Source organism: Rhipicephalus sanguineus, chromosome 11, assembly GCF_013339695.2.
Source record: "Rhipicephalus sanguineus isolate Rsan-2018 chromosome 11, BIME_Rsan_1.4, whole genome shotgun sequence".
Lineage (NCBI taxonomy): Eukaryota > Metazoa > Arthropoda > Arachnida > Ixodida > Ixodidae > Rhipicephalus > Rhipicephalus sanguineus.
In genome coordinates, this window is record NC_051186.1 from 35,728,254 (window position 1) to 35,748,225 (window position 19,972).

General features: G+C 47.5%; 2 protein-coding genes across 5 annotated transcripts in view; one reads left to right on the plus strand and one right to left on the minus strand.

Annotated features, from left to right (window-relative positions):
* The window catches only part of LOC119373656 (ribonuclease Oy), a 335,955-nt gene that overhangs the window by 189,608 nt on the left and 126,375 nt on the right, over positions 1-19,972 (plus strand). Inside the window, exon 9 of one of the 4 annotated variants that reach the window (XM_037645736.2) lies at positions 1,981-2,135. The exons of the other annotated variants lie outside the window; for them this stretch is intronic. Coding sequence (XP_037501664.1) covers positions 1,981-2,106 — 126 coding nt within the window. The 3' untranslated portion in view covers positions 2,107-2,135. Of the gene's footprint in view, positions 1-1,980; positions 2,136-19,972 lie in introns of those variants that run through there. 4 annotated transcript variants of the gene reach the window in all.
* Positions 8,784-10,221, minus strand: LOC119374525 (uncharacterized). The gene is made up of 2 exons (XM_037644661.2): positions 10,042-10,221; positions 8,784-8,945 (listed from the first exon to the last, which is right to left on the minus strand). Exons 1-2 carry the CDS (start codon positions 10,207-10,209, stop codon positions 8,790-8,792), a joined length of 324 nt encoding a protein of 107 aa, XP_037500589.1. The 5' UTR covers positions 10,210-10,221; the 3' UTR covers positions 8,784-8,789.

The window sequence follows — 19,972 nt, forward strand, 5'->3', positions numbered from 1 at the left end:
AGAAAACACTAAGTAATAGTATACCGTGATTACCCTTATTAATAGTAAGGCGCTACCTCTGCAAGTACCGAAATCATGCCAACGTTTCGCGAAAATCGGCGTTCGATGGGTAACCAATAGCAGTGCGTTCCCGCACGGTTTACCCTCTCTTCTAAATAAAAAGTATATGGCTTGCAGCAACCTTCAGCTGCGACCTATATTGTAACTTCTCGCGGAAACTGGCCTTGCGACGAAATTCGAACATTAATTTATTTATAACACACGAAAAGAATGCATATGACACTAAATATGAGAAGTTTCCGGCGTGTTGTTTTGGCGCGTAAGAAGAAGTGAGCATACGCATCAAATGTTAACATATTTCTTCATTTGTGTATTTCCTATCCTATCATTTTGTTTTGTATATTATACGTTCCCGCTTCCGCCGTTAATTACTGGGCAATAGTTGTAGTCCACATAGCTCAAGTATAGAACGGCCGTCTCGTTCATTTCTCAAGGAATATATCTCTGGTGTTCTATAGTCGGTTTGTCGTGTAACGCCAATGGTGATTCGCTACGGGTAGTGTGACGGGACGTATTTACACGCTGAGCGCGTGAATTTACTTTCACAGTGCAGAAAATGCAAACGCTGCAAATATCTTGGTAAAAACGTAAGTATGCACTTGGACACTATGTCATTTCGGTCCTTTCAATTACAATTCAAGTGTTCTAGCGCAATATATTATGAATCACGACTTCTATATTCCTAAAGTGTCGCGCGCGTGTCCATATGTGCTTTTTACAGCGCGAGAAAATCTTCAAAAAATATGGTGCTCAGAAGCAAAAAGTAAGTACAGAGTGAAAGTAAACTTATTTTGGGTCGTTCGAATCGTTTGTCCAAGGGAAGATGGCTAAGCATGTGGACCACCTATATAGAAGCACCGGTATCAAAGCAAAACGAGTAAAATTGTGACGCTTGAGAAATTGCTGAAGAGGGCGGTACAGAACAGGTAATATGAGTAATGTATGCGCTTATGTCACTCTAGCAAACAACGGGTTAACAGGCACGCGTGCTTAATTAGTAGGTGTCACATGTTGGGCGGGTTGGTTAGGTTGCACGGTGACTTACTGAATAGCGCACAAAAAAAGACAAGGAGAGAGAAAAGCTAGACGTGACAGTATTTTTGCACGCATACCTTATTCTCTGTAGGTTATTATATTTCAGTGAGTCGTCGTGCCTAAGTAGTTCCATGTGACAGAGTGTGTCCTCTTGTTCACGTGTTTAATATACCCGGCTGATTTATGGGATTCAACTTCGCCAAGAAACTTACGCTATGAGAGACTCCGCATGGTGCAGGGCTACGGATAATTTTGACCGCCTGCGGTTCTTTAATGTGCACTTGCATAGCACAGTGCATGAGCCTCCGGCACTTCGCCTGCACCGAAATGCACCCACCGGTACCGAACCCGCGTCTTTTTCGGGCCCGCCACAAAGCACCGTAACTGAGTCACTTCGGCTGTTCTATAGCATAGCTAACGCAAAGACGTGAAAAGAAAACATGGGCATTCCTTACAAATTACAAAGAAGAAAAGTTCAGGCTCTACATTCTGCGGACAGCTATGCAGCTATGACTGCCGCGTCCTCGCGTGTACCTTTTGTGCGCGCTGCTCTACATTGCACATGATGAGCACCAGCGTCACATTTGTCGTGTGATGACGCTGTCAATGACAATTGCATGTTGACGATGTCAGACGGCGACGTCATCAATTGCGCCGTTGCATTACGCCGTCACCTGGTCGAAGGCGGGCCGATCCCGGACGTAGTGCACCACCATACGAGGCGCAGAAAACTTCGGGAAGGGGGAGTGGGGGGGGGGACAATACTATCGATTAAGAACGACAAAATACTTATCAAAGTACCCGTGGCTTTCGCGTCTGCTCTCCTTAGCGTTGCCTAAAGGGACCGCCATGTAACGCGTGTTACGCGTGTTTTTCGTTTTGCAGAACAGGGACGCGCCTGTCCTGACCGAGATTCGCTTCTGCCTCGACAAGAACCTCGAGCCGGTCAACTGTCAAGGAAAGAACGGCGGCTGCGGACGTCGGAACTACTACCTGCCGGCTCGGTCGTAACTCCTTTTCATCATCATCATCAACAACAATGACGAAGACCAAAGACAAAGGCCAAGAGACCATAACGGACTGCTAAATGCTTGCTGGCAGTTGCCAACGCCTGTGCCCAGGAAATACTACCGATGCCATGTGCTCACCGCTTCCGGAACCATGAGCTGGGTGGTAACAGAAGCTGAAATTTTCGCCAGTGACGAACTTAAGCAGGGTATCATACTTAGTAAAGCTTAACAAGGCTTCAACTGGGACGGGTTGTTATCATAATCACAATTTCTCTCTTGCTTCAGTTAGAACAAGATCGATTAAGTTGGTTGCACCACAGACAGGGTTATTTGTTCGTACAGCAGCGAAGTCATGGCATTGTCGTTTGATGCAGGTTATTTTTTTTTACCTTATTCGTAAAACCTTCCTCCATTGCCATTCTACCTCTTGCTGACCAATAAACATTATTCTTACATTTCTCTGCGTTGTGAAAAGTGTATTGTTAACAGTGCATCTGTTTCTTTTTCTCTCTCTCTCTCCAGGCAATCCTGGTGCCTGGAGAGAGAGAGTCTAAACGTCCTTGTTTGAGCAGCTAGCCCAGGGAAGGCGTCCTTAGTGCAGGATTCCTTGAGCTCGTGCCCCGTCCTCGGTCCTCGCGATCGTCGAGGGAAGAGCTGGCCAAGGCTCTGTCCCAAAACTCGTGGGTGTGGTAAAAATAAATTAGGCGAGAGGGGGAGAGGGAGGTAAATGGTGATTTTCTGGACCTTCCTACTATATGCTGAAGGCACCCGGATTCTCCGCAGAAGCAGTCAGTATGTTGTCTCAGCCGTCTTTATTCCGTTCTTTCGTCCTCGTGTTTGGTCTGTGCCTCCGCCCCAGTTGTTTACAGTGCCCTTGATGGTGCAAAACCTACCATTGCGAATCGAATGATACAAGGATACAGACGCTACTGATAGTGTTAATAACTTTTGCGATGCGTTTTCCTTCGTGGGTTCAGTGTCGACCGCGAACACTTGCGATTTCGAGGAGACATGACAGATGGCGCAGGCCTTGGATGCTTCATTAAACACGAAAAGTGACGGTCAGCGGTGGCGGCGTCAACACGAGTGACGCAATAAAATATGTGATGACGTCATCCTGACGTCACAGGTTGCCAAAATGTGTGGTGTCACATGATGACATCATCACGTGACGGCGTCGCTTGGTTACAGGTGGGCCTACCTCGAAAGTATTGCATATCCTCGTGAAGTGCAGAAAGCTTTCGGGGAAGTGGGATGGCGAATCAATGCAATCGACGGAGAAGAGAAAAGAAGAAAATGGATTTCGTCTTAAGACGTTTTAGGCAAACACACAAGGAACCGTGTGACTTGTTGTCTTAGCAAGCCAGAGAATACCTAGAGTGCGCACGTCTACAGCTCTGCCATTGCGTGTTGAGCTGGCCGACAAGACGTAAACGCGACGACGAAACCACGTGTAAATGTATATTCCGCGCACATTGACCATGTTCATTTTTGTTTCGTCAGCCGCCAACGTTCCCAGACTTGTATGCGGCTTGCTATATCAGCTATCACAGATTTTTTTTACCTCGCTGAATCGACCTAAATATTGTCAGCACGTTGTGGGACGCGTGAACTTTACAAATTTAGTGCATAACACTTTCGTGATCGCGGAAAAATCGGTTGTGCTTGGGTAGTCGAGGAAACATTTTTTTAGATGCGAAGCAGCTTTTGCGCTGGGCTTTGTCCGTAGTTCCATTGGCGACCGTCCGCTTTCTAAAACCTACCATACCCATCTGTTACATATTGAGCGCGCGCTCGCGCCAAGGAGAAGACTCTTCGTCTTGTTCTTCGACCGCCTTTATGATACGTGCAGAACACTTTAGGGGCCTGGGCTGCCGTATGCTGTCCTAGCTTGGCGTAACGCAGACAAAACCACGTGTGCTGGCACGCGCTAGCGCGTTCGGGCCTGTGTAAGCGGCTGGGTAAGACGCTGTGGCCTCTCCCCCTTACACTCTCTCAGCAATCACGTGATGGCGTCGGGGAACGAGATTCTGCGGACGCGCGATAAACCCGCGTGGCGTGCTTCAACAAGAGTTCGCGACGAGTAACAGCAACAGCAACTACAGTGAATTCATGGTGTGCTCCACATGCAAGGACGCGTTAACATCGGGCAAGGTGCCCGTGATGAACGGTACTTTAAGTCGACCCATGCGCTCCTTCGCATTCCCACATGGTTCTCTTTAGTGGGAGATGGTGAAATTTTTTGGTTCCGCAGGCACTAATTTATGCTAAAGTGTAGAGTACAAAATGATAGAGAAAGAATCGGTCTTTCCAACAGTATTAATTTCAAATAACACATTTATTTCGAACATTATCAAAACAATTATCAAAACAAAACAAATGTAACAAAAAAAGATTCATAAAGAACAGACTGTTGGGCGAGTTGATAATGCATTATGTGGAACAGTGCGCGAAAAACGTAGACAAAGGAAGTTTTCCACATAATGCATTACCAACTCGCCCAACAGTCTGTTCTTCTAAGTTATATTACTGGTTCGCTGGGCTCTTTCGAGTGTTCAAAAAAATAATGCGCTTGTGTTGTTCGTTTCTTCCTTTGTCTACGTTTTTCGTGCAGTTTTCCACAAAAAAAAATTATTCATAAAAATATTGATGCTAGTCTGCACAGGGTAAACATAAAAAAAAATCGAAACGTACGTTTTGAATACAAAGCTCCTATAGAATAATACGGCGAATATCAACTCTTTAAGTGCATAAATTTACGTACATACAAAAATATAAGCACTAGTGCCTATCATGCCACCGCGCGAAGCAGTTTCTCGACGCGGCGAAACAAGGGTTCGCTGCACATGTTTCGCAGAAAACATTCTTTTCCCTGCTCAACTTTCCTTTCTTCGTAGCATAGTTTGCAGTTCTGGTATTTTATTTCTCCTGCTTTTTTCTTTAGTGCTGGGCCTCCCGAGCTGCCTTCCCGTGTATACGTTGAAATGAACAGTGTACCCCGTTTTCCGAATCTTCCAGAACCCACAGTTTGCATCCTCATTGGACCACTTTGTCCCTCATGTACTGCCGAACACCAGACTGACCTTTATATTTCACCATCTTCTCATCCACGGAAAGGTTTCGACGCGTTCGAAAGAAATACCGCTAATGAATCACTCATGTGTTGCAGTAGAGGAGACACGCGGTGACAGTTCCCGCGGGATGCGACGGGCGTCTTCTCCGGATCAGACACACTCAAGAAGGCAAGCAACGCCTTGAACATTTTCCGTGGCATGGCACTTCTCAGGATGCTTTAAATAAAGTTCTTCGTACCGTGCCGTGCTGATGGTTGTAGAAGGCCTGGAAATATGTTTCGTCGACTCCAATTGCAATGCAGGCGCGACGAATTCCGTGTACACCAGAAGTCCGACGAACAGGCGCATCTCCTCCTCAGTGACCTCCCCCAAGATCAGCCCTTCTCATTGTGCGTTGGCTTTTCAAAAAATATACATCTACGCATACTTATTTGTGTGGTTGCATACCTCTCTGACAACTTCTGCGGTGAAAAACAACACGAAGAAGCCGCCGCACGGCACTCCGGAGCGTTAGGTCAAGGTCCTCTCCACGCCGTCTTCGCGGAGAGAACTCCGCTCTTTCTGCAGCCGGCGCCAAATGTTTCAGCCTCTACAAAGTTGACACCTTGCAGATAATAGCTGTGACCTTTAGTACGGGCCGGATACGTTTACATCAACGCGCGGAAGCGATAAAACGGCACTAGGAGAGAGCGAAACTTACCGGCGGATACCTGCTGATGTTCTGGGGCGGTTTGACGCACTATCGCCGTCCCTACTGAAGAATCGAAATCGTCTTCCGTGTCTGTACTGCTACCATCATCCAGAGATTAAAGCTCAGATTCATCGGAATCCGTCGAAATTTGCTGTTTTTGTGGAACACCCGCGACCGACGTCGACGCCACAACCGAAATCACGAGCGCTCACTTCCTCAACTGAGAAGGAGCTTTAAAAATCCCCCCCCAAAAAAAGAAACTCCAAAGCGAAACTGATAAAATGCTGCCGTTTTTAGCTGCCCAGACGCACTCACCGCTCGCAGAGTGCCAAAATTTAAACTTAAGGCCATCGATAACATACCATCGATGGGAATAGGCGCGGTCACGAAAGTGATAAGCTCCAAAACTCTTTCTCAAGGCCATTCTTTTCCCCGTTGGCTAAAAGCCTACGTGCCTGAGATATCACTTTTCGAAAAGTCTCACTGCTGCGTCACCTGATACGACAATCAACTTACACACGTGACATATGACGGCGACATCACCTGGACAGCTTTGACGGTCATATTCCGTTGTTTTGATTGTTACGTGAGTCAACGTCGATGGATTAGTAAACGTTCGTATTCAGTGTGTATGCCTTCTGTTAGCGGGGCTGAAAAGTGAAGTCATCATCAGCCTGTCTATGTCCACTGCAGGGCAAAGGCCTGTCCCATGTTCCTCCAATCACCCGGTCCTGTGCTTTCTGCTGCCACGTAATACCTGCAAACTTCTTAATCTCATCTACCCACCTAATTTTCTGTCTCCCCCTCACGCGTTTGTCATCTCTTGGAATCCATTCAGTTACCCTTAATGACCACCGGTTATCCTGCCGACGTGCTACGTGCCCGGCCCATATCCATTCCGATGGAATAGGCGCGGTCAGTGAAGTAGATTGCATTTATAATTGCAAATGTGGAATGCATTTGATGTGATCACGGAACAGCATAATCATGGGCGTGGGCGTGATGCACGATACGCGTGATTAACGCAATGAGCTACGGGCCATTTTTCGTGTGGTCTCCGTTCAAACACGTTGATCGTAACCACCAGCCGTGCCTTCGTTCTGCTCGGCTGCCTGAAGTGATTGCACCAGACATGCAGGTCTGCGGTGTAGACATTTCGCGCGATCTGCGGCTGCGGCATCCTTCGAAGCTGCATCGCGGAGAGGGAGACATCGCTGTATCCCGTATTTATAGAACTATATAGACTATTTTACGGATGGCTTTCGGTACCACCTTATTGGGCTGTTAATCTTGCCGTTTTGTGCTTTAACTAAATGAACAGTGCTACAGAAAAACGGTTGCGTTGGTGCATTCGACGTTTCATGAAATTCACGTTGGGATACATTATAATAATAAAGCATGTGTTTACCAGCCCAATATGACGGCGCACATGTGTTTTATGGAAGATTGCCTATATCAAGCACTGCTCGAACATTGCTTGCATGCGCGTTTCCTTCCTGGAGATACGTAGTATACATACATTTTGTTCCAGATGCATGCGCATCGAGTGTGCGCAGTGCGTGTATTCTCTACGAGCGATTGTTTGCTTATTTCATTTCATACTTAAAGTGATCAGCGATAAAAACGCGGTAGTCTTCACGGTGGCCCCCGTCTTTAGGCAATCGCGGCTCCAGAATCTGAATAAGCGCGTAACGGAGCGCATCGCACTGATGGACGAATTCGTTGCAGTGATTATCCGCTATAGTCACGCTGTCTCGAGCAAAGCGATGCACGCCTGATTATATTGTGAACTGACGTCACCATGGCCACTACCTTGGAGAGCTAGCACTGAAGCTGCTTCCGTGACGTAACGTGAAAGCAATATCGCAATACATCAGCTGGCTTTCAGCAGAGCAACCACCTATGGTGCAAAAGCGCTGGAAACTATGCGCCCTCAAGTATAGGATTTCAGCCGCTCAGCATTCTAGCCAGTACAGTTGACAGCCGCACGTGTTCTATGGCGCGGTTTCCTCGCACCGTGAAGGCGCAGCACTCGGTAAGTTCACTGTACCCGGAATGAAACCGTTTTATTGCTATCCGTGTTTCGCATCTAAACATACATGAAGCTCGCAAACTCAATTAAATGGAAACCAGACTTCCACTACCGCATAGTGCTCTAGTCAGGTTGAATGACACCGAGCTTCGGCGTGAGCTCGATGTCATTCCCAAAGCAACTGTGGTCTTTAACGTCCTGAAGCTGCACAGTGGCTACATGTGGTTACGCCGGAGCGTACAGTACGAAATTAAATTAGACCACCTACAGTGTTCTCTGACGTTGCACACGTGCACCCAAATGTACGGTCCCTACATGTGCGTTCCAGCTTCCGTCAGCCATCAAAATAAGGCGCCGCGGCCGGAAATGAACCCCTTACCCCGTGCTGCCCTGCGCAACGTCACAGCGCTGTGCCGTTGCGGCGGATCCCAAACCAGCATGCGGACAATATTAGGCATTAGGTAAAAGTATTCCGAATGACCGCTTCAATTCCGCTTGTCGAAACGTCGTCTCCAGCGGCATCCCGTGCTCACGAATTTTTCATCTCCTGAAGCTTCCATCTTCCCATGAACTTCTGCCTTTTTCGCTTAAGTTCTTCGTGATTCAGTTAAAGCGCACGACTATTCTTGCACTCTAGATCCCACGACTTTGGGCCAGTAAATAGAATAAAGTGATAGCCATGCACCCCGCAAGATAAGAACGATGCCAAATTTGCCAGCGAAGATAAAAAAAATACAGGTAGAGGAAAGCTTTTATCGTGAAATAGTGCATTTTATGGTCAGAATGGCAAATTCAACGCATTATAACAAAAGACCAATCGCTGGTGTTCACTTCTGCTCGCTATAGAGATATGTCAGCTAAACGTCACATAGCATTCTCGGTGTCCTTCAGTTAGCCTTCAAGCTACAGTCCTCCCCACTGGGGCAGGTGCAGGGCGGCTGCCTGGCCGCCTTCCATTCCTTGAGGTCCTTTCGCGCCTTCGGCAACAGCTGGGGGTCGGCGAATACGTCCAGAGCAGTCAGCGCCAGCAGCTGGGTCACCCTCTGCAACAGGGTCAATCATGGAGAAATTTAAGGCCACCGGCGACATTTCTTAAAGATTTGTCGTTTATGTGCGTAGCACATTAAGGGCACTGCTTGTCGTCCATCCATAAATCTCATGTGGTGTGACCACGCTCAAAATCAAATGGTCATTACAGGCCTAAAACAAGGCTATCAATGCTCAAGACCGGGTTAAAATAGACGAACTAAGTCTAAAATAATATAATTAACAGAAATAACCAAGAAGTAATCGCAATAATTAACTTAATATCGCTAAAACCACTTCAAAAACACGCGCCTGACTCCAGCGCCGCGCAAGGGAGGACGCCATCGCCTCGCGAATTGCACAATTGCTCCTCCACCGGCGCTTCTGCGGCGCTACATCTGAAGGGGAAGACAACCTGACGGAAAACGCTGCAGACGACACGTATCTCTACTGCCGTAAGCAGGAGGTCGATAAAGCGCAGCAAAAAGTAGCGCGCATGTCGCACACCGAGTTTTCGATTTCGAACCTCCCTAATAAGACTCTACTCGTGCCGGGGAAACCCTACATGCTTATTTCAAACATTGACGTCATCGATGGTTCGGGAAGCGGAGCAGTGGGAACTCTACGAATAGGAATCGCAGAATGCACGCGTGCTACGCGCTTCCTCGTGCTTCACAGTAGTGGAGCTGCGTTTAGCGCAGGATTTAGAGCTACACCAATCGCTACACAAGAACGACATCTTTTGGGGGGCTTGTTCCACCTATCTGCTACAACGGGTAGGATTATTAAGCCGAAGCCTTAATGCCTCATCAAACGCGAAAATTGACCGTCGGCGGCGTCGGCATGCAGACGAGTGACGCAAGAAATCATGTGCAGACGTCACCCTATGACGTCATCACATCGCCACAGGTCGCCAAAATTTGTCATCATGACATCACTATGACGCCTCGTAATTTGACGTCACATGTTCAACCACCCTTTATGTAATTTCGTGCGTGTGTTTGTAGGTGCGCGTGTATATATACACATGCAAAATTTAAAAATTCTGGGGGGAAGGGTGGTTGCACCCCCCCCCCCCCCAATTGCCCCTGGCTGCGCCAATGGTTGTCGTACCCGCGTGGGAGCCTGGGCGATCTCGGATCCTGCTATCTTTGCGAACTCTCTCGAGTGGCTCGCTTGCACGGGGCCGATGGCGAACTCTGGCAGCAGCATGGGCACCTCCTGGGACACGTTGGCCGAGTCGCAGGCGCGTCCCGTGGGCACGGGGCGGGTAAGCTCCATGTCCACGAAGTGCACGCCTGCGTTACACGAAGCCTCAGTTTTATGTGCGTATCCTGTAGAAGAACCTAGGATGAAGAAGTGCGTGAGGACAGTACAAGAAAGGTATTTTAAAAAAAAAGCTTTATTTCACCATAAGTGCAAATGTGCAAACAAGCCAACGATACAAAATGATATAACTGTGCCACTAATACAATCAACAGGCATCGTCAAAGTAAAATTGCAAGGCATGCGAGTTGGAACATCTCCATTAGTTAGACCAACGCCTCCCATGTTCTTTCTTTCCACTCTGTTTGTGCGCTGCCCAAGAATAGAAGCGTATAAATACGACCGAACCTCGTTATAAGGAAGAAGCATGGGGACCATAAGTTATTTCGTTATACGCGATATTCGTTGTAACAGTAGAAATACATAAACTGGCTCTAACAAAGCGGCAGTTTGGCTCACGCGAGAATCCCAGATGTGAGAAGGCATTATTCTAGGCTTCAAGCTCACTCTAAACGAGGTCATCCTTACCTGCCTCCTTGTGGCAATTCAACCTGATATACCGAAACACGAGCAGGTAAAATTGCAACAGAACAAAGTTCAGTTCACGAAGCAGGCCCGCTTTCCCATTTATTTAAAGGACGATGTGATTTTCAGCTGGTGGCGTCAATTCACAGCCACATATTAAACAAAATGTGGCTGTGAATTGTTTTTTAATATTTATTTTGCTTTTTATGCTACTTTTCGAGTTTGAGCCTCGCGAGAACCAATTTTTTCTTCGTTATAGCCGGCATCACGGCAGCTTTAGTGGTTTCGGCTTCGTTATAGAAAGAATAAATGTCACTAAATAATAATAATAATATCTGGGGTTTAACGTCCCAAAACCACGATATGATTATGAGAGACGCCGTAGTGGAGGGCTCCGGAGATTTAGACCACCTGGGGTTCTTTAACGTGCACCTAAATCTAAGTACACGGGCCTCAAACATTCTCGCCTCCATCGAAAATGCAGCCGCCGCGGCCGGGATTCGATCCCGCGACCTTCGGGTCAGCAGTCGAGCGCCATAACCACTAGACCACCGTGGCGGGGGTCACTAAATTGATGCATGACCATAGTCGATACTTGCAACGCGCTGCTCGAACGCAAAGTATGACGCGCAAAAAGTATGCACACGAGACGAGCGCGATCTAACACCTGTATATTTGGTGAAAAATGACATATATTCGCGGCGGGAGAAGGAAAGGCACAAGTAGCATGCGCAATGCACTCGACAAGAGCACAGCCATCCGCGTCACGCCATCAAGTCTGTCCGTGTCCATGTGGACAGACTTGATGGCGCGATGCGGATGGCTTTTCTCTTGTTGTGTGCATTGCGCATGCTCCTTATGTCTTTCCTTCTCCCGCCGCGAATATACTTGTCATTTTTCACCAAATATACAGGTGTTAGATCGCGCTCGTCTTGTGTGCATACGTGTGTTCTTTCTGTGCGTCATTCTTTGTCTTCGAGCAGCGCGTTGCAAGTATCGACTATGCACAACCAACTAGTCCCTACTCTGACTCTTCTAGAAGCATGACCACCCAAAGTTCGTGTTTACTTCGTTGTTACCAATAGTTCGCTATATGAGTGTGTTCAACTGTAATTTAACGAGGGCCTCGTGAGGGCATGTGCTTTCACCCGAGTTGTCCTTAGCGTTCGAGCATTACCCAGTTCCTTTCCGTGACTCCTGTAGCTACTGACGAGCGCGTCGTTGTGCGCGAACAGCTTGCATCGGCGGCCACGGGCGATGGTCGCCTTGCATCCCGTGGCGTGCGCGGCCGCGTCCAGGCAGCGCTCGGCGCGTGCCTGCAGATCGTCTAGCTCGTCCTCTGGATCCGGCGTGAGCACGCTACACACCAGGCGGCTCGACTCGGCGATGATGTTCGGGTACTGGCCGCAATCCTCGATCAGCGCTGTGCAAAGGACACACGCTGTCCGGAAAGGGGTGTCAAGGTGTAACTTGACACCCCAAGGGGTGTAAACTTGCCCCCCCCCCCCTATGAAGAACCCTCCACACACCTGTGAAAACAATGAACTAGGCTATTAGCCCCGAGAACGAACACTGGCGGCGCGGCAGTCGCGGCGATGTGACGTCACGGCAAGGACTCGCTTGCTCCGCGGACGAAGATCGCCTTTTTCTGCGCCCGCCGCGTACCCGCTCTTTCGCGACACGGTGGGGATTACTGCTCATTCTTGCGATGCAAATCTCCCAAGGGAAAAGGTTGAAGTTTACACTACTAGCGAAAGTTTAGTAAGGTGTAGAAAGTTTGCATAATATGGCTTATAATGGGCGAATTCCCGTCCGAACGGAAACTTCACCGTGAAAAGGTGATGCACGAGAGCAAGACATTCGTTGTTTTCCCAGCGTACTCCAAGACATCGGTGCTAAAAAATGTACGCTAATGGTTCTAACTTCATTACAACTTGGCGTAGACTCCACGGTTAGAACACGCGTCCCGAAGATTACAAATTGAGTTAGGACGTTTTCAATTCGCTAACTATATTGCGGCTTATCGTACAAGTTATGTCTGCCTTTGCAGATTATCTAGGTGATTTGACAGAATTGCTCTTTCTGCTACAGAAGACTTTAGATGAATCTGTCTATCGTAAAGAATCACTTAATACATCCGGGAAATAAACAAAATAATACTGCCACGCACACAATGCTTTCGGAAATTCTGAGGTGTTAGTATACTTGGATTATGTAAACATTTCTTCTCAACACTCGTCTGGGATTATGGGGCCGTATACCCCTATTTGCATGATTTGCTGGTCCGATCAACCGCCGGGTCACAAGCGGTAATATAAAATCCTCGTGGGAGCACTGTTGATAACAATCGTCTGCAAAACAAACGCCTGAAAGTCGAAATGAGCGTTTTGAACTGTTTCGATGGCACTCTCAGTGACGTGGCCCACGTAATAATTGAACGTCATTCGCCTTAATGAGTTAATTAATGGTCTCGCACGTCATGTCCAAATAAAGGTTCATGATGCTCAGGGGTATATCAAATGCAAAAAAAAAAATTTATGAGCTGGCTATCTAAACTAGTACTTATACAAGTGTAACAGCGCCATTGCTACGATGCTGCATGAAGACACAATCTCACAGCAATAAGAAATTTCCGCAATTAACCTCAACTTTTTTTGTAGTAAATGAAGCCCCGAAATTATTGCGAGAAATACGTGAAACTAAACAACATGATGACTTAGCGAGTACACAAAAAAAAAACAAATACAGCCACTACGGCAGTATTCTCGGGCGAGCGCTTTCGAGATATTTTGCGAAGCTCAATACTGCATGCGCTTTCGTAATTGTCCGCGGGGCTTGGCACACCGGCAAGAACGCTGTCCGCCGATCGCGAACGCGTCCGATGTAAATAATACTTGTGGAGGCGAAACCATCATATTTTTTAAAGGAATCGCCCGTGAACAACGCAAACTAATAATGTGAATAAGGTGTCTTGCGTGTCAAGGCCACGACATGATTGTGAGACACGCTGCAGATTAATTTTGACCGCATCGAATGCTCCTGTATCTCAGCAGAGGAATGTTGCTTTTCACACCCGTCGGAACGCGGCTGCGGTGGTCGGGAATCAGACCTCCGAAGTTAGCAGCGCGACACAACAAACCTGATCACCCCTTTCAAAATGTGCACGACGGCGCGCGGGCACCGTTGGGGACAGTGCAGAAAAAATGCATATAACTTTCTGTCGTTTTACTAGGAACATTATCGATGCTCATTCATCTGAAGCTTGAGACAGGCAAAAAGCGAACGTAAACAGCGGAACAGCGCACGAAGCAAGCGCGTAATATGCCGGCGCGTTACGGCGGGCGTCGAAGAGTCCTTGCCGTGACGTCATCCACGCCTCTCGCCAGGCGGCGCCACCCCAACTTCTCGGGGCTAATAGTACTCTGTTACGACCTAATAGAAAAAGTCAGCTCGGCCCACATAACCGCGGTGCGCCTGTTTTAGGGGCGAAGCTCCTTAAGGCGGCACCCGTTCGTCCCTCGTAATCGTCGTCATCGTAGTAGTCCGTAACAAGTCTTACGCTTTGACCTCCAAGGTGGTGCCGGTGGGAGATTTCTCCTGTGCGTTGTTGAACAATAAAAAATTCGCAGCGTGCGCGTTAACTAAAAGCCGAATTCTTCTGTCTCTCATTCCCCATTAGCAGCCATTGGCATGTTCCAGTAGGAAACGTTAGTAGAAGTAGAAGTGTAAGTGTTAGCTGAAAGCCGACTTCTTCTGTCTCTCATTCCTATTAGCAGCCATTGTTTACCTCCAAGGTAGTGCCTGGTGAGATTTCTCCTGTGCGTGATTAAACAATAAAAATTTTGTTCAAAACGCCGTTGATTGATGAAATAAACCAACGAAAGACGCCAGATGTTTTGTAAAAGCAGAACGAAAGAACGCCAGATGTTTTTCTTAAAGTGTAGTAGTAGTAGTTGTATGTAGCCACCTCGCCCGATCGTCAACGGGCGAGGTGGACCGGCAACGGCGCGAGGACCCTGCCGTACGAGAGTTAAATCACACTAAAAGACATACTTTGCGGGCGATACACTCTAGTGAGCTTTCAACTTTTCGTCTTAATGTACATGATAAAGAAATTATTTCTACGAAAAACGCAAGGCACACCTTGAGCAATATATTTGGTTTTGGGACGCTAAATGGAACCATGAGGCGATGCGAAGCCGGAGCACTTGCACGATCGCGTTCCGTTGGCTTTCGTTGGGCATGCTACCGACCTCGCGTCGTGGAACGCGCGTCCTGTCTTCCCTCTAGCCTTGCCTTTAATTCGCACAGGGCGAGCGGGGAATGCGGTCGCTCTTGGCGCTCTTTCGCTCGGGAGCGGACTTCTTCCTTGCATTTCACCGATCACAAGTGATAATGAAGGGACCACGTAAACCAACAGTACAATAAAAGTTTGATGTTTAATATATACACGATGTTTCACACTCTTTATATTATGTACTGGGCGCATTTCACGGAAGAGTTTCACGGTTTACAGATGATTCCCTCCGTAGCTTCGCCCCACTCATCATCATTCACCCCGTGGATATGCTGTGATTTTTTCACCTGTAAAAGACAGTCGCGCTAGCCGTAAGTATACCTTTTCTCGGCTAATGTAAGCACTACGCGTAATAAGAGTTGAAGGTTCGTCGTTACTACCTGAAATGTTATGTTTAACTGAGCAGCGATGTCAGTATACACGACGAAATTTACCACGACGTTCAAGTTTCCCACCTAAAACCAGCGACACAGACGTGGGTCAGTATGGGAACGTTGGCGCATGTGCATGTTAAAATACGCTTTGTGTAGCGGTAACTGTCTAAGCGAACTGAACTAAGTTTCGTATATCAGGTGCAACGCTGTGGAAGCTAGCTTCAATTATTTAACCACTCATAATGTGCTCTTTTTTTTTTCGTTTTTATGCTCAGTAATAAGTCAAGATGCTTACTGCCTTACCAATAAACAAACCTCTCTATATCGTTGTCTATACGCCATTCTTTTGAGCAAAATATCGGCTACTGTTTACATTTGCAAGAAGGCGTTTTCCATATCTGTTATATGGGTCAGTTTCGAAGGGGATTCAGCGTGGGGTTTCGAGAAACATATCGATATTGGTCTTCAGAACGACTGAAATCAGGACGCCAATTCTACGGCTATGCTTTAAAACATGATGACCGGATGGGACGCCTCGCGACAAGGATTTAAGACCAGTCACATCTGTGTAGCTCACGAACATGCTTAGTAAGAATTTCTTTTTAATGGCACGATGCCAGTCGTGTGCAGGCCGGGTCGCATGCGGCCCGCGGGCCGCGTGTTCACTGCTCTACTTGACACTATTGTAATGCAATACCAAAAAAGCCGAACAGTTTGTCCTACTGAGATGTGCACTAGCGTAAAGTGAGGCTCCACCGCAGGATACAAGAGTGGAACCTGTAGTCTTGAACCAAACAGCACAGGTTGCAGTAGGCACTGAGCCACTGCGATAGCCCGAATGTTATCCGTCACTGAATGTCTAATAGCGAATCCTACGGCTGGGCGTCAACATCTGAGCCACTCGTCTGAGTTTTCCCCGGTGGTTTTCGACAAGAACCATATTTACTTGCCGAGTATACTGGCCGTGTCCTTGATGCGAAGTCTGAGCAGCACCAGGCTGAGGTAAGCCGACACGGCCGCGTCCGCCGCGTTCACACCATCCCAGGGACTGGCGGCTGCGTGCGACGCCTTGCCCGTGTACGTCACCGTCAGCTGCGCGCACAAAGGAACGCTGAACGCCAACGCCTTCCTAATTTCTTGTGTGCATTGAGGAAGAGAGGCACCAGGAGGGAGCGTCGCGTGGCAATCTTCAATAGGGAGCCTACATGACCGGCAAACAGCCGGTCATGGTCGGTTTCAACTTCGGAATAAATGTGAGTTCCACCGTTTCCGCCCCAAGGAGGTTGGTTCCGCCCACACCGCTGACATTTTCTCATTTCCGTGACGTCAAGGAATTTATGCATATTTCAGTTAGGTTATTTTTCCACGGAAACACATGTTCGTGTCGCTAGCTTTAGGTAGAAAAGTTGAACTTTCTACCCAGTTTCAGCAAAAATTCCGACATCACTGCTAAGCCAAACATATATTTTGAGTAGGAACGACGAACTTTAAATTCTACGTATGCGTAGTGTTTACATTAGTAGCGAAAAAGTCCTTACGGTTAGAACATAGACTACCTAACACGGCTCTCTCGCACAGATGAACGGCAGGTGCACTGCAGTTATGGGGCGGAGCTTGTATATATTCTTAGATTGTAACGGACTACACTCATAAAAAAATTTAAGGGAGAAATCGGCCCTGGTCACGTGATGGTCAAGCGCTACGATTGGTCGGCTCGCTTAGTTGCGTCTGCTGCTGTCGCTGCGGGGCCCTAGTCCTTCCCAGGAGGCACACCACGCACTGGGCGGGCGGGGCGGCGTCAGAGAAGGTTGGCTTGCCGAGGTTAGCTGAATCGCGTGACACTCCCTCCGTTTTCTTTTATTGCGATAGCAATTATATGGACAGTCTCGGCTGGATTTTGCCGTCGCCGTCGCCGCCGTCATGCACCGTATATGTATAAGTATGTATATATATATAAAGGCCCCAAAGAAAATTAACTCACAAAAATGGTTCCGAAGCGCGGAATCGAACCAGGGGCCTCTTGATCCGCAGCGAGCGGCGCTATCCACTACGCCACGAAACGCAGATCCTCCACGTAGCTAACGGCGAGCGTTATATACACACCATTTAGCGCTGGACGGACTCAGAGACAGCAGGCGATAATAAGCGTTTCTTCATTACCAGCGAGGTGGCGCTAGGAGCCCGACGGGCGCATTTAAAAGTCGTCGGCGAGCTCGCTCGCTTCTTCTTATATTTGCGCATGGGAGAAGCTTGCCCTTCCGCTGTCTGCTCGCGCGGTTTTCTCGTGGAGAGGGGTAGAGGAATGTTTCACGCTTTCACCGTGTTTCCTTCCTCCAGGGTGCGAAAGTTCATCAACCCGCCCCCCCCACAACAATTTTTGAACGGGGAACAGTTCCGGACCTACCGCATTTACTCACGTGCTGCCAGCACTGCTTAGCACTGTCAAGGTTGTTGACAAGGTTGTTGTCTGAATTATCGATACTGTCGGCTGTAGGTGCCGGTTAATAATGGCTAAATGTTGCATAATGTTGGTTAAATGTGGCTAGATGATCGCTAATGTTAACGAGCTTTGGCTATTGGCTATTGCAATAGCAAAAGCGTATGCACAAGTATGAGCCGGGAGAGCTCTCGAACATATAGGACAGGAACCTGAGTTGTTTGGGAGCCCAATACGACGCAGGCAAATACCACAGATATGCACGCAGCGTAACTTTGGATAGGTAGGTTAACGTCAATGAGGATTTCCGCCTCTTGCTGCATCATTTGACGTGCAAAACCGATACCCAACTATCCGAGGGTCTAGGAGTACGTGGAAATATATTTACTAAAATCAGCTTGATAGAGATCAGACATGCCGGTAATGAAATTACAATAATAGAATTACAATGATTAAATTACCTTTTGTTGTAATGATGCAAAATTCGTAAACGGGGTTTGTGTGCTGGAGTCGACGTTTCGACAAGCGGACTTCTCTTTTTCAAGGCTGCAACTGCTTTCCTTAGCGCTTGCATGTATGGGCTTCGTAGCCTTCCTCCAATCCCAACATAGGAGGAGGAGAGGGCAGCTGCAAAAGCGGGGGGGGGGGGGGGAGGCGCCGTGACGTACTAGGTGAGTCAAAAGGAAAGAGGTATTCCGTGGACAAAAAAGGCGGCGAATTATGGTTGTCAGAATGGTAGGTTAGCAATTCCTTTTAGGAGGGCTTAACTCTCATTGGTTTTCGCTGCGTATGTACCATATCGGATGGATTCAAGCATACCCTGAAACGTTTATACATGTTGGCTGGAGTGTATTAAACGTGTGAATAAGGTATGACTGTATATTTTCTGTCTCTTGGGGACAGGAAGGAAGTTTGACTGAAGTATGTAAAATTTGAGATCGTCGAAGTTGTGACCTGCTACATTAAAATGCTGTGTCAGTAGTTTCGGTAATTTCTTCGCCGTGTCCGCGCGGTGTCCGTTTAATCTAACATTAACAGGCTGTCCTGTTTCGCCGATGTACTATTTGTGACAATATGAACATTCGATCTTGTAGATACCGTTTGAACTAGTACAGGTAAAACTAGATTTTATATTATGGGCGTAATCACTTGGGGTGCTCTTAACTATAACGTCATATGGAAGGTGTTTGCAAGTCTTGCATCTTGGTTGAGAACAAGGTTTTATGTGGGCATTAGAATGAGGGTTTACTTTTGCATGCACTAACATGTCCTTGATGCTCCAATTGCGGCGATACACGACCTTTGGTACTTCGGGAAACGTTTTCTAAGGCGCCCGTTGCTTTCTAATATTGGATAATACTTGCGGAGGATATTATTTATGTTTGGGAGCACATTTGAGGTTTTGGTTATGAATGTTAGCGGCTAGTAGGGCTGTGCTACGGGGGCTCTTTTAGCTTGTGTTGATTGCCTACCTAATTGACATGCTTCGTTGTAGACCTTGTTTAGAGCATCTTGCGGGTAATTTCTTTCAACTAATGCTTCCTTTAGGTTGCTTAAGTCGTGAACGTAATCGCCGTCGTCGCTACAGATCCTTCTTACACGCCTCGCCTGCCGGACAAATATCCCTTGTTTGCAGTGTCGCGGGTGATGACTAGTGCAATGTAGGCATTGTTGGCTGTCTGTTGGTTTTCTGTAGAGCGTCATCTTTAATTTTTCTGTTTCAATACATACCGTCGTGTCTAGGAAGTTGATTTCACAGGAAGAATGGTGCATGGTAAATTTAATAGTAAGGTGAAACTTGTTACGGTGGTCAACGAATGCGTTTAGTGCGCTCATGCCATCTTCCCACATAATAAACATGTCGTCTATGTAGCGGAGATAGATGGAAGGCTTTACCGGAGATGATTTCAGCCGCTCTGATTCTAACTTTCTCATAAACAATGTTGGCCTATGTTGGCGCAAAAGGGGTTCCCATAGTAGGTAGTAGGACGAATCCAATTCGAAATAATTAAGCGTCAGGACTAATTTCAGTAACGAGAGGTAAACTTCAGCATTATGTCTTTGCTTGCTTTCTATGAGTCACTTTAAGGCCGCTTCAATCCCTTCGGTGATAGGCACATTCGTATACAAGGAGCAGACATCTAA

Bases quoted from the DNA above. Each gene is read 5' to 3' on its own strand.
- LOC119374525 (XM_037644661.2), bottom strand. From the start codon at position 10,209: ATGGAGCTTACCCGCCCCGTGCCCACGGGACGCGCCTGCGACTCGGCC. The intron at 8,946-10,041 runs GTACGACAACCA...ACCCTGTTGCAG, and splicing joins TCGCCCAGGCTCCCACGCGG to AGGGTGACCCAGCTGCTGGC.